General features: G+C 34.0%; 1 protein-coding gene across 4 annotated transcripts in view; it reads right to left on the bottom strand.

The window, feature by feature from the left end:
• RWDD3 (RWD domain containing 3) overlaps window positions 1-14,476 on the bottom strand; it is a 35,754-nt gene that overhangs the window by 3,365 nt on the left and 17,913 nt on the right. The window contains exons 2-4 of one of the 4 annotated variants that reach the window (XM_007485005.3): window positions 3,879-4,360; window positions 1,487-1,602; window positions 1,283-1,388 (exon numbers count right to left, since the gene is read on the bottom strand). In XM_007485005.3, coding sequence (XP_007485067.2) covers window positions 1,283-1,388; window positions 1,487-1,602; window positions 3,879-4,360 — 704 coding nt within the window. Of the gene's footprint in view, window positions 1-1,243; window positions 1,389-1,486; window positions 1,603-3,878; window positions 4,367-14,476 lie in introns of those variants that run through there. The other 3 variants (XM_001381791.5, XM_056819112.1, XM_016429041.2) reach the window with 3 other exon arrangements.

Here is a 14,476-nt window from a genome sequence, read left to right as displayed (position 1 = left end):
CTTAAAGGACTTGAAAACAGTCTTCAAGTGTCATACTTAGAAAGAAATGGACTTTCTCTATTTAGATCCAGAAACTGAATTAAGACTATGAATAGATGTTGTAAAGAAGCAGATTTAGATTTGATGTAATGAAAAACTTCCTCATCATTAAAGCAATCAAAAAGTGAAATGGACGTGGGGGCTGGTTGATTTCCCCCCTCCACCAGTTTTTGGAACTCTATAACATTTGGATATTCTAATTTATGAGAGCATACAAACATTCTAGTCAACAACAAGGCATCCTTCATATCCCATCTAGTTATCCAAAACCAATAAGTAAATAAAGGGAATCTCTAAGTATCCTTCTATCTGGCCTGCCTGCCTGGCTGCCCAATTTGCTCTGTGATCAGTAATCAGATTAATATGACATTTGTTCCTGGAAAGAATTTAACAATTAGCTACCCTATGCCTCTACTCACAAGTTTTGTGATTTTCCAGACTAAAATTCCCTTCACTAGCCCTTACTTCTTTATATGTGCTGTCTCCTCCTATCAAAGTGTAAGCTTATTAAGAACAGGGACTTGTTTTAAAAATTGGCATACCCAGCACAGTGCTGTCCCATAGTAATTATTAATAATGTCTATTTCTTCATTTATTTGTCACATATGATAGTTATATAGGGGACTTTTATTCAGGTATAGGTTGAATTGGGTCTCTGAGGTTTCTTTAAATTCATATTGCATGAGAGGGGGAAAAATCCTATCTAAAGATAGCAAAGCTATTTTAAAAATATGAAAGTAAGTACCTTTATATATAATTTATGTTAAATAAAAGTGATAAAGACTTTGAGGAAAATTTCTCATATAAACAAGGACTTCTTCAGGTGCAGTCAGGTAAAAGTTAAGACACTGAGGTATGAATAAAAGGAGAAATAAATGTATATCCTAAAAAGATGATAGAATTTGCCATAATTTTTTCACCTTTTGTCTTTCAAAAATGTGTCAATAATTAAATTCAGACTTTTTTGGTAAACATCAAGGCACAAATTAAAACCAATTTTTCTTTGCTTTTCTATTCCAAGGATTTAACACTCACCCTCAACAAAAGTGCTTGATATTTGTTTAATTAAATCTAACTTAAATGAAATGTGAATTTTTTTCCTTGAGTTGAGATGTTTTCACATTTTATTCCCCCCAAAAATAAAGTTGTTCCCCAAAAGTGTTTTAATGTAATTGTTCACAGAATCCAATACATGCAACTCCTATTTTACTAAAAGATCCTTGTGTTTTTTATTTCATTTTACCAGCTTAAGTACAAACTCAGAGAACAGCTCCTTGAGTCCTGCAGCTTCAAATTCCTTTCGTAACTCATCCAAGGATGAATACTCTTTGACTTCAAATGCCAGGAACCTACATTATACAAGAGAAACTCATGAATATGCCCAGATTTGTCAGAATGTAATTATCGATTCATTTGCTTTTCTATCTGCAATAGTACTAAATTATACCTTTTGTGTTCCATCTGTACTTTTGTTTCAAAGAGTATACTAATCATTTTCTCTTTGCATTTCTTTCCGCTTGAGTCCACATCTACTTTGGAGGTTTTCTGAAGAATCAGGTACTCCTAAATGATAAATCAGGACATTAAATACATATCATACTATCTTAGAGATTTAGTTTTTAAAGTAATAAATATGCAGAGTTTATTTCATAGATTAAAAAATCCATATCTTGGGCCATATTTTAACATGGTTACCTCTGGGTTTGCATAGAGATAAGAGAAAGAGTCAGGTATTTTCATGCTATATTCATAGCCTCAATGAATAATATTTATAATATATTCAAATTTTTTGTCCCATCCTAAGTTTTTATTGGTGAAGGGACCCTTATTAAGAGAATTCCTTCTCTTGATACAGATGGTAACTGCTCAGTGACTTATAATCTTAAGAGTTGCTCTAACTCTAGTCTTCTAACTAAGGATAGCTCTCTAACATATTACATTACTCCTCTTCAAACTGGTATTATCTGACTCTTCAAATTAGTATAGCATCTTTTAAAAATCTGAAAACAAGTATATTTTCACAGAATTCCAACATATAGGCAGGTTAATAAGGGAACTCTGAAAATAAATTTGCCAATGTGTCCATATCCACTGACCAGTGTTCCAAATCATACGTAGGCTCAACTAATTTATCCAAATTAATTTATTTTAACTTCATTTAGTCTTTATTTTGAGAGAAAATATTGTAGTGGCAGAATACTCATCTTGAACTTAGAAAAACCTGGACTCAAATTTAATCTAAGAAATATTAGCTTTATGACTCTAGGTAAGACATTTTACTTCTTCAGATCTCAGGTAGTCAGCTAGAAAGAAAAATGGATGGTAAGAGATAACAAACTGATAAGCAATAATAGTTATACCTCTCTGAAACGAAATCTTAATTATACAGACCAGTCTTTCTAGGTATTATAGACTTTTAAAAAAGTGTCAAACTGATTTTTTTTTTATTACAAAGAGCTGAGAAAAAAATTATTGCTTATCCTGAACATATCATACTATGCCTTCCTGTGCTCATTAGGAAAATATATGCATATACATGCAGATGTACCTTTATAAAATATATACAGTAATTAATATCTTATAACTTCACAATATGTGATTTCATTGATGTGAGTACACTTCTGATAAAAGTTCTCTCATGTGTTGTGAATTTCAAAACTACTCCATCCTATTCAGACCATTCTTTAGAAAATCAGATTTAGCTATTTCCTGATCAATAACAATAGAGATACTTGGAATAACAGAATCAGGTCTTGGAAACTACATTCTCCACCCTACTCAGTGTAATAAGATTAGGAAGGGCTGCAGCAAACTCAAGATTTAATTATTTGAGGATATGGCCTTCAACAGACATGCAAAAAAAGGACAGACCTCTGGGCGGTCCTAGGTCAAGCTAGAGCCACCATTGGCACATGTGAGATGCAGGAAGTGAGGTAGAGAACAGCCTCTGGAGTTCTCGGGACTTCCTGTGAGGAGGGTAGAGGACAGTTCGAGGCTGGTACTTGAGTTTGGAGGAGCCCTGCAGACTGCTTTCCTTCAGATTGGTCACATGAGTGATAAGAACTGATCCCTTTCCCTGCCTTGGCTATCCAAGACCTTAATGCCCGCTTTGGCTCACCCTGAGCCAGAGTGGTTCTGAGTTAAACTTCTTTCCTTCTCTCCCTTTTTCCTTCTCTCTCTCTCTCTCTCTGTCTCTCTCTGTCTCTGTCTCTCTCTCTGTCTCTCTCTCTGTCTCTCTGTCTCTGTCTCTCTCTCTCTCTCCCTCCTTCCCTCCCTCTAACACTTTCTTCCTCCTGTTGTAATTAAAAACCATAAAAATTTGACAACTGACTTGAGTGTTTCATTTAGGAATTACATAAGTGAATTCTTTGGTGACCTTAAATTAATATATATCAGTCTTTTAAAGTGATTTCAATATCACAGTGTCAATGTGGTCATACAAGCCTCTCTAAATTTAAGCTGATCCTTGAATGAGAATACTGGGAAAAAACTTGGTCAACCCAACTTTGTAAGACACAGGAATATGTTATAGATATATATCTTCATCTTGCATCTGTTATTAGTCACTAATTTCAATCTTCAATTTCAATTTCAATTTTTCAAATGACCTAATTTAATAAATAAAAACAAAAAACTCTTCAAAGCTTCTTAGTTTTGTTGTATATAAATAGTAGGTAGACATCCTTTCAAAGAAAATAAGTACTTTAAACAACAGAAACTACAGATATAACCCATAGTAATTTGCCCATTCCTCACTAACTGCTATGAAACACTCTTTTATTCCTTCATTTTCTAGTGACAAAATAACAAAACTTTCATTCAGTATTCAATTTTGGCACCTTGATATTGTTTCTGTCTCCTTGTAGAAGAATAAGGATAATTTTGCCTAAAAACATCAGTCTTCCAGTAAGTCTTAAATTTGAAGTCCACTTCTCCACAGTTTTGACATACTTTGTCTTTGCTCTCATATGATCTAAATGCAAAAGGGTTATCCACATTCCATCATTCACAGATGTACTTGTAGACAAAGAGCAGTCTTCAGAGCCAATAGTTGTTTCTGGTTGCCCAATGAGGTACTTGAGATTCTGTTGAATCCATAGAACCAGCTGATGTACCATAGGCTCAGACAAAAGTTTTTCTGCTTGTTCAAGTAGCTTCTCTTTTATAACTATACATTGAGCTCTGGTAAGGTGGTGAGAATTAACTGAGATTCCTGGCAGGCAAAATGGGTAAGTAGCTGGTAAATGAAATGACAGATGTAATGGTATATTTTCATCCAAAAATCCTTGTCCATTTGTGTTAATTCTGAATGAAGTTCCACCTGTTTCTGGAAGAGACCCAAAATAATCAACCATGTATAATTCAGTTTAAATAAAACACTAATAACTTAAGAGCATAATCAAACAATAAACATTTATTAAACACCTACTTTGTGCTGGGCATTATGCTAAGCACTGGAGAAACAAAAGGAGACAAAAGACAGATCTTACCCTCAAGGAGCTTACCATCTAATGAGAGACAACATGCAAAAAAATATACAAAATATATACAGAGAAATAGAAAAGAATTAACAGACATAATACTGGAATTGAAAGGAGTTAGGGAAGGCTTATTTTTAACATGCCTCACAATGTGAAAACTTTCAAGTAATAAGATGTCACTGATTGCTAAAAAAAAAAAAGGTTTTATTTATAAATTATTTCCTTTGAGCACTTAATAGTCAATTATATTCAGTCTACCTAGTCCTGAAAATAATTAGAAAGCATTAATTCTCCTAAGCTTTTCTTCTTGAACCCAAGTGAAAATTGTGAGAACTACAGATAAAAATTGGGAGAAATTGCACTATATATACAAGTCAAGGAAATAAAGTGATATCAAATTAATGCATACTGACACAGAAAAAAATTATCAAAATAATTAAAGGAAACATGCTAAGTATGGTAAGTACATATGGCAATGCTCCCAACAGTCCTTTTTTCACTAAATATATCCAAGTCAATATAACATTAAGGTAATATCATGAACTAAAAATGAGTGCATATCAACCAAATCCACCTAGCTCCAGAAGAACAAGGGAAAAAAATAGACACTAAGTATTAAAAAATTCTATTCTCTTTCATATCTTCACTCTTTTGATGTGTTCTACTTCATTTCACCTCATTTTTCAAAAAAGTTGATAGAATGTCAGACCAATTCATTCTATAGGGGACAGAAGCAAAGAGATCAGAAAGGCAAACTACAACAGAACTGAGTGCACAAATGAATTTCTTTGAAGTTCGAGTTAGAGCCTCTCTCAACCTCTTTCCCTGCATGCACTTGTTTTATTCTTTTTCACATGATAGGAAGTCAAATGCTTCTTCATTTTCATACCTGAAAATCATTGTTCACCAGCTGAAGGACTCTCGAAGAAAGACAAATGCAATGGCAATTTAATGTTGTTATAATTCCATTTTAAGAAATATGATATTCAAATTGCTACCTTATATTCATTGTTGAAAATCTGGGTATCATTGCCTCCTTTAACTCTTACTATTAAGAATTTAATGAAAAATAATTCTAAATTTCTATAATGGTTTTAAATATTAGAAAATTAAAACTATTCAATTACAAATGGAAATAATGGTTTTGATTGTCATCTAAACCAATAATTCAAAGAGTAGATTTTAAACCAATGTCCAACAAAGATAGCCACCAAACTTCCCTCAAGATAGTGCCTTTGGGGGACAGCAGGGTGGCTCAGTGGATTGAGAGCCAGGCCTAGAGATGGGAGGTCCTGGGTTCAAATCTGACCTCAGACACTTCCCAGCTGTGTGACCCTGGGCAAATCACTTGACCCCCATTGCCTAGCCCTTACCACTCTTCTGCCTTAGAACCAATATAGAGTATTGATTCCACAACACCTTTGTAGAATCTGATTTTTCAATGAAGGTTGAAGCACTGTCTTGGTAACTGTTTGAAAAGACTGAAATACTGGAAACAAATTAAAGTAAATGGCAAGTTTGCCCTCTCCAGTCCAATTGATACTTCAACTTCCCAAAAGGTGTTTGTTTTTTTAAGAAGAGCTTACTTCCTCCCAGTAAATTAAAAAGTACATATATACAATACTTAAGCATACTATGGATTATATGTAAAAGTACTTTTTTTTTGAGTAAAAATGTTATTAAAGTCCAGGGTGGTATTATTTAGTCCCTCTAACATGTAATTAGACAGTGGAATAAACTTTTTGCTACAAAAGAATTTTTTAAATCATTTTTCTCAGAAATAAAGAAAGGATTAAATGGTTTCTGGTCTCTTCCATTCCAACGATTTTATGTTGTATATAGTCCTTTTTAAGCTTCCATTTCAAATAACCACCTACAGTAGCTGATAGACAGGGAACCTACATTGATTATAAATGTCTTTAGAAAGATTAATAATTGTCACTATTTGTGGAAGGAAATGACTACAAGTCTGAAGTCAAAAACAAAGAAATTGCCCCAGATAGTTTGTGGGGCTTCAGTTATTAGTAGGAAAAGATTTTTAAAATGATCATTTTTTGAAGAAGGAAGTCCAACTCCCACTTCTGACACATACTGGATATGTGATTCAGGATAGGTCACTTAACCTCTCACAGCTCTAAACACTCAGGCTAGCACAACAGTTAAATCTCTGTATCTGGAGTTAAGTGCAAACCCAGTCTCAGACACTTATACCTTTGTGACTCTGGACAAGTCATTTAACCAATCTATCTCAATCTCCTCATCTGTAAAACAGCACCTACTTCCCAAGGTTATTGTGAGACTAAAATGAGAAAATATATTTAAAGAGTTTTGCAAACCTTAAAATTCTACACAAATCCCATTTATCGTTGTTGTTTTTCTATCATCATAACTCCCTAATCTGTCTCTCTCTCTCTGCTTCTCCCTAAAATTAAACCTTTAATACAAAAAAAAGGGGGTGGGGGGAAGTTCAGCAAAAATAACCAATATTCAGCTAAGTTTGATATTGCATGTCATGTCCATCTTTGCAAAGGTGAAGAGGTATATTTTCACATCTTTTGATGGGGGCCCAAATTTAATCATTTTAACTTTACAATATTCAGTTCAGATTGTTTTATTGTTCTTTCCATTTATGTTTTGGCAGTCATTGTTTATAATTTTCCGGATTCTGCTTACTTCTCTTTCATTTAGTTTATGTCTTCTCATGTTTCTCTAGATATGATATATATCATTGCTTATACTGCAATAATATTCTGTTATATCCATTTACTCCAAATATTTAGCAATTCCCTCATCAATAGGCATATACTTTTTTCTATTTGTTTCTACAAAAAATAAGTTGCTTAAATATTTTATTACACATGATACATTTTTATCCTGGAGCTTCTTAAAGTTTAAGTCTAACAGTGAGATCTCTGAATTAAGGGGTATGGACATTTTAATTATCTTTAAATTATTATAAATTATAATCTAGAATGTTTGGACCAGATCACAATCCCATCAATTGCACAGTAGTGTGTCTTTTCAAGGTCCTTCCAAAAATAACTTCTCTTTTGTTATGTTTTCCTATTTTGCTAGGTGTGAGATGAAACTTTATAGTTATCATTTATATTTTTACTTACTAACTTAAAGCATTGTATATGCTTCTTAAAGGTTAAAAAAGTTCATTTTCATCACAGAATTTGACTTCCTATCATGTGAATGAGAATGAAATAAGTACGGACAGCAAGAGATAAAATGAAATCTTAATATTAAGAAGCAATAAGTTTTAGCACTAAAAATCTTTCAAACAAAATAAGATTTTTAAAAAAATTTTTTAAAGGATAAACTAGGATAACTTTAAATAAGAACTGTAACAAACCAGAATTGTAATAAATGAATTCTCAAAAAGAAGACCAAAATTGACATAATATAGAACAATGAATACTGTATCTGGGGTTAGAGGATTTCAATTTAGATCCTGGTACTTCTAATCATTTATGTGGACTCAAATAAGACATTTAAACTCTTCTGGTTTTTCAATATTCTTATTTGTAAAATGAATGAGTTGGATGATATGACCTCTAAAATCCCTTCTGGTTCTCAATCTATAATTTTTTAATGGGTGATCCTATATAATTTTCCTATGCCTAAAACTATTAAAAAGTTGAATAAAAATTAATGGTGGGTAGTGTCTTCAAAAAGTGGCACCTGCAAAGAAAAGGGAACTTTAATAGATCTTTTTGAAAAAATGAATACATGCCTGCCCATACTTCTTCAATATGAACAATTATTCTCTAGTAAGCAGTATAGCTGTCATCTAATTTGGGGGATGCAATCTAGAAAGAAAATGGAAATAAATAACTAAAAATTTTACTATTTTCATTTATGGCAATTTCTAATTTTAAATTAAAATGCAAAAGTCCTAATTTTGTTAAAAAAAAAAACCAAATGTTTAGCATTTGTATTTACAAAGATGATAGTTAATACAAATTAGAGAAGATGGAAACAAGACCAGGTAACAAATGGAACAGGAATGAAAAAGTTCAAAATGAATTGAGATTGGAGAGATACTAAGGATGTCAAAAAGAGACTTACTTAGTTTGTTGGTTTTTTTCCTCTCCATACCCCAAAACAAGCCCAAGAGGAAAGAAAGAAAAAAGAAGAGCTAGGATCTTTCTGTAGGAAAGACTGAAGAATAATAACAACAAAGAGAAGGGAGAATTGTTCAATTCTAATTTTTTTTTTCTGTTCTCTGACATAACCTTTAAACTAGAAATGACAGAACTTAAAAGACTAACAAGAAATTGACACCCTTAAGATAAGTAAAGAAATAGTAAGAGAGCATCTTGTTGCCTTTGAATTAAAATCACCTTGCCCAAATTTACTATATTTTTGAGTCCTAGAAGACTTAGCAGATATAATTGCTAACATCACTGCTTGAAAGATCAAGGGAAACAAAAGAGAAACCACAAAATTGGGAAAGGTGTTTGCCCAATTTTCAAAAGAGGAAAAAGAACAGTATCTGAAAAACTACAGGCCAGTAGAAAACTACTTCTATTCCTGGGTAAATTCTAGAATGGTTTATTAAGGAGATACCTGGCAAGTACCTAGCTAGAAAAGCAGTAACTACAAAGATCCAGCAGGGCTTTGTCAAGAACCAGTTGTACTAATTATCCTCATTCCTTTTTTAACAAGATGACTGTTAGTAGAGAAAAGAAATGAAAGTATAGATTTCTTCAATTTTAGAAAAGATTTTGATAAAGTGTCTCATACTACATTTGTGGAAAAGATAGATATGGACCAAAATATCAGTCAAATGGATTTAGAACTAGTTGGATGACTAGAATCAAAGAGTAAATGATTTAATGTTAAGGTGGTAACAAGTCTCTATTGGAGTAACATCAGGGATTTGTGCTTGGCCTTGTGGTGTCTAACAGCTTTATCAACAATAAAAGAATAAACAGTACTGCTCATCAATTTTGCCAATAAGAAAACTTAAAAAAAAAGAGCTAATCCAATGGATTAGTCAGGGTTCAAAAGGATCATGACAGGAAGAGCTTGTTTGTTTTTTGTTTTTTTAAACCCTTACCTTCTGTCTTAGAATCAATACTATGTATTTGTTCCAAGGCAGAAGAGTGGTAAGAGCTAAGCAATAGGGGTTAATGATTTGCCCAGGGTCATACAGTTAGGAACAATCTGAGGCCAGATTTTAATCTAGACCTCCTGTCTCTAGGCCTGGCTGCCAATCCACTGAGCCACCCAGCTGCCTCTTTGAGAACTTTTTTAAAAATTTTTTGGTTACTGGATTCCAATATAATCAGTTTCTTCTATACTCCTATTTTTTTAATTGTGCATTTAAAAACAATATTGTGAGAAAAGGCCTAGGGGCTTTGCTAGATTGCCTATGGATCCATGGACCATAACAGAAAGAATTTCAGGGCTAAAGAGCTGGACTAAATCTAACAAGATGAAATTTGGTACAAATAAATGAAAAACTACTGTTGGTACAAAAAATCAACTTCATAACTATAATATGTAATTGATAAATATAATATATAAGATTCTGAAATGGAGTGCAAGATCAAAATGAATGAATTTTTGTTGATGTGGCAGTCAAAAAAAGATAATGAAATGTGTTGCATTAAAAAAGATACAGCTCACTTTTCTGCCTTGGAATTAATATCAATTCCAAGACAGAAAATAAAGGGTTTTTTGTTTGTTTGTTTTTTAATTAAAGGCATGGCTTCTAGACCACAGCAGCTTTCTTACCACCACGCAGGTTAACTGCCAACTGATAAACTGTTTGGCCATGGCAGTTCATGAAACAAAGAAGTCAATTTCCTTGGTATAGAGAGTAACAAAGAAGAGACAGATTCTAAAAATAACAGTTTTTAGGCCATTTGTAAACAATAAATTAACTGTTTGTACTATGTCACAGGATAAAGATCACTCTGTGGTTGGCAGTTCATATTGCTCAAAGTTTTTATTAGACAATTTGCCAGTCTGAATCTGAAAAACTGTCTTAAAAGTTTCAGTGTTCTGGATATTTTTGTATATTAATTAAAAAGCAAACATAACAGAAAAAAGAACAACTTGGAGTTAAGGAGGGAAGAGAGAAATTAGAGTACATGCTCTAACATTTTAAGCCGAATGCAGGTAAATTTTCAAAAAAGGAAGTTTTTGTGTTAAGTTGAACTCTACAACTGTATAAGTTACTTAAGATATTAATCATATCATTATTGACACAACAAATGAAGCTCTAAAACATAAGGAAGTTACAGCTGGAAGGATAGCTCAAAGGTTAGTAGAGTTGATTTAATCCATGACCCAGTAGTAAAAGGACAGCCAACTGTTCATCTTTCCCTCATATAAACAAAAAAACCACCATGAAGATAACAGCAATAAGTTGATATTTTAAGGCTTAAAAAGTGTTTTATATAAATGATCACCTTTAAAGCTCACAATAACCCTGTGAAGTAGGAACTCATTATATTTTACAAATAAGAAAATACAGTCAAAGAAATTAAATGACTTGCCTATACAAGGTCACCCAGTTTGAGTCAGGATTTGAATGACATTCTTTGTGACTCCAACTATCAAGCACTCTATTTTATTATACATCAATATCTAATATAAAAAAGTTAAAAGGTAGTGGATCAGTGAAATAGACTAGAGGTAAATGACTTCAGCAAACTAGTGGTCGATAAACCCAAAGATCCCAGCTTTTAGGACCAAAATCCACTATTAGACCAAAATTGCTGGAAAAATTGGAAAACAGTATGGGAAAAATTATGTTTGGATCAACATCTCACACCTTATATACCAAGATAAATTCAAAATGGGTAAATGACTTAAATATAAAGATTGAAATCATAGATAAATTGGGTGAACATAGAATAGTATACCTTTCAGATCTAGGAGAAAGGAAGAAATTTAAGACCAATCAAGAGATAGAGAACATTATAATATGTAAAATGAATAATTTTTATTATATTAAATTAAAAAGGGTTTGTACACACTTCACACCTAGCAGATTAGCTAACATGACAGCAAAGGAAGACAATAAATGTTGGAGAGGATGTGGCAAAATAGGGACATTAATGCACTGCTGGTGGGATTGTGAATTGATCTAACCATTCTGGATGGCAATTTGGAACTATGCCCAAAGGGCTTGAAAAGATGACCTGCCCTTTGATCCAGTCATACCACTGTTGGATTTATACACCAAGGAGATAATAAGGGGAAAGACTTGTACAAAAATAATTATAGCTGCACTGGTGGTGTCAAAAAAACTGGAAAATAGGGGGATGCCCTTTGATTGGGGAATGGCTGAACAAATTGTAGTGCTAAAAGGAATAATGAACTGGAGGAATTCCATGTGAACTGGAACAATCTCCAGGAACTGATGCAGAGTGAAATGAGCAAAACCAGGAGAACCTTATACACAGAGACTGATACACTGTGACACAATCAAATATAGTGGATTTCTCTACTAGCAGCAATGCAATGATCCAGGTCAATTCTGAGGAACTTATGAGAAAGAACACTATCCACATCCAGAGAAAGAACTGTAGGAGTAGAAACAGAGAAGAAAAAGAACTGCTTTGTTACATGAGTCGATGGGCATATGATTGGGGATGTAAACTCTAAACAATCACCCTAGTGCAAATATCAATATGGAAATAGGTCTTGATCAATGATACATGTAAAATCCAGTGGTACTGCTCATTGGTTCAGGGAGAGGGGTGGGAGGAGGGGAGAGAAAGAACATGAATCATGTAGTCTTGGAAAAAAATTTCTTAATTAATCAATTAAATAAAAAAAATTTAAGCTTTTATAGAGGCAGAGTCAAGATGGTGGCATAGAGGCAGCGAAAAGTTCAGACCTCTGAAAACCTTTCCTTACCAATTACAAACTAAATGCTCCTAGGGGACTGAAAAATCAAACCTATCAACAAGACAGAGTCTTGTTGGACTCAACTTAAAAGGTACACCCTCCAAAAGCCTGAATTTGAGAACACTCTGACTTAAGGGAAAGGAAGAAGGAAGGTCTGAGGCCCCTCCCTCACCTAGAGCGCTAAGCCTCCAGTGCTGGAACCTCTGGGTGGGGAAGGATGCAGGTCTGGAGGGAGTACCTTGCAGGGAAAGCTATGCCAGGCTCAGAGCACCGAACACAGGTGGTGGGGAAGCAGTTGGATAAGAAGCTCAGAGCAGGCAGCCTAGTTGAAGCAGTGGAGACACTCCATATCCCCCCCCCCAAGGTTTTGGCCTCAAGGCACATCCAGCTCAACCCAGCTGGACTCAATCCCATCAAAGCCTTCAAAGGACAGGGAAGTCCACACTCTAACATCCCTCTCACACAAACTGAGCTGAGAGATTTCCTGACTAAGCTCCAAGGGTGAAGGCTGACAGAAAAGCCCAAAACCACAGATCCAACCAAAAAAAAAAATGAGAGGAGCAAAAGCGCAGGTAACTGAAGGGAATAAAGAAGAGGTAAATATGAGCAAGCAACAGAAAAAGAAAAAGGAAATTACAATCGACAGTTTCTACGGAACAGAGAAGGATGAGGAAACACCAAGCAAAAAAAATAGAAACAACAGCAAATTGGATACAGGCTTTGGAAGACCTCAAAATATAATTCAAAACACAATAAAGAGAGGCTGAAGAGAACTGGGAAAAGAACTTAAAAAGCAAGATAAGTCATCTGGAAACAGAAGCACTTGAACTAAAACAAGAAAATAGTGTCTTGAAAGTCAAAATTAATCAGCTTGAAAATGAGATAAAGGAGATGAAAGATCAGAATGAGAAGGATGACCAAAAAGCCAGGGATGAAATTCAGTCTTTAAAAACTAGAATACAACAATTAGAAGCAAGCGACTTCACAAGGCAGCAGGAAACTATAAAACAAAATCAAAAGAATGAAAAAATTGAGGAAAATGTGAAACACCTCATTCACAAAACAGAAGATTTAGAAAATCATTCCAGGAGAGACAACTTAAGAATCGTTGATCTACCAGAAGACCATGACAAAAGAAAAATCCTGGACATCATACTACAGGAAATTATCCAAGAAAACTGCCCCGATATTCTAGGACAAGAGGGAAAAGTGGAGATTGAAAGAATCCACAGATCACCTACTGTACTTAATCCCCAACTGACAACACCCAGGAATGTTATAGCCAAATTCAAGAACTATCAGACCAAGGGAAAAATATTACAAGCTGCTAAGAAGAAGTCATTCAGATACCATGGAACCAGAGTGAGGATAATACAGGATCTGGCTGCATCTACGCTAAAGGACCAAAAGGCATGGAATATGATATTCCAGAGACCAAGGGAACTAGGTCTACAACCAAGAATCAACTACCCAACAAAACTATTATTCTTACAGGGGAAAGTATGGTCATTTAACAAAATAGAAGAATTCCAAGCTTCTGTAAAGAAAAGACCAGACCTGAACAGAAAATTTGATGCCCAAGCATAGAACTCAAGAGAATCATCAAAAGATAATTAAGAGGGAAAACAGAAAAACAAAACAAAAAACTTTTTTTAAGAGACCCAGTAAGTTAAAACTATATGTATCCCTATGAGAAAAGAGGTCATTGGTAACTCTTAAAAAATTTTATTATTACCTGGGCACCTAGAAAAATTACACTTATAGGGAACAGTGACAAACTGTATAGGATGAAATGCCAAGACATAAATATGTATGCATAAATACATATGTGTATTTATGTGTGTGCTAAAAGAAATGGGAAAATAAACAAAAGGGGGTAAATTTATATGTCATAAGGAAGCACATGGCAGGAAAGGGGAGAACATCTATACACTGGAAGGGTAAAGAGGTTGGAGATAGGAAATACTCAACTCTTACATGCACTGAAATTGACTCAAAGAGGGAAGAACAATCAAATACATTGGGGCAGAGAATTGATTTGCACCCTATTGGGAAGTAGCAAAGTAACAAATGGTCTGGTG

This window comes from Monodelphis domestica, chromosome 2 (assembly GCF_027887165.1).
Source record: "Monodelphis domestica isolate mMonDom1 chromosome 2, mMonDom1.pri, whole genome shotgun sequence".
In the NCBI taxonomy this organism is placed as follows: domain Eukaryota; kingdom Metazoa; phylum Chordata; class Mammalia; order Didelphimorphia; family Didelphidae; genus Monodelphis; species Monodelphis domestica.
Note: the sequence above shows the minus strand (reverse complement) of the source record. Positions and strands in the feature narration are given on the sequence as shown.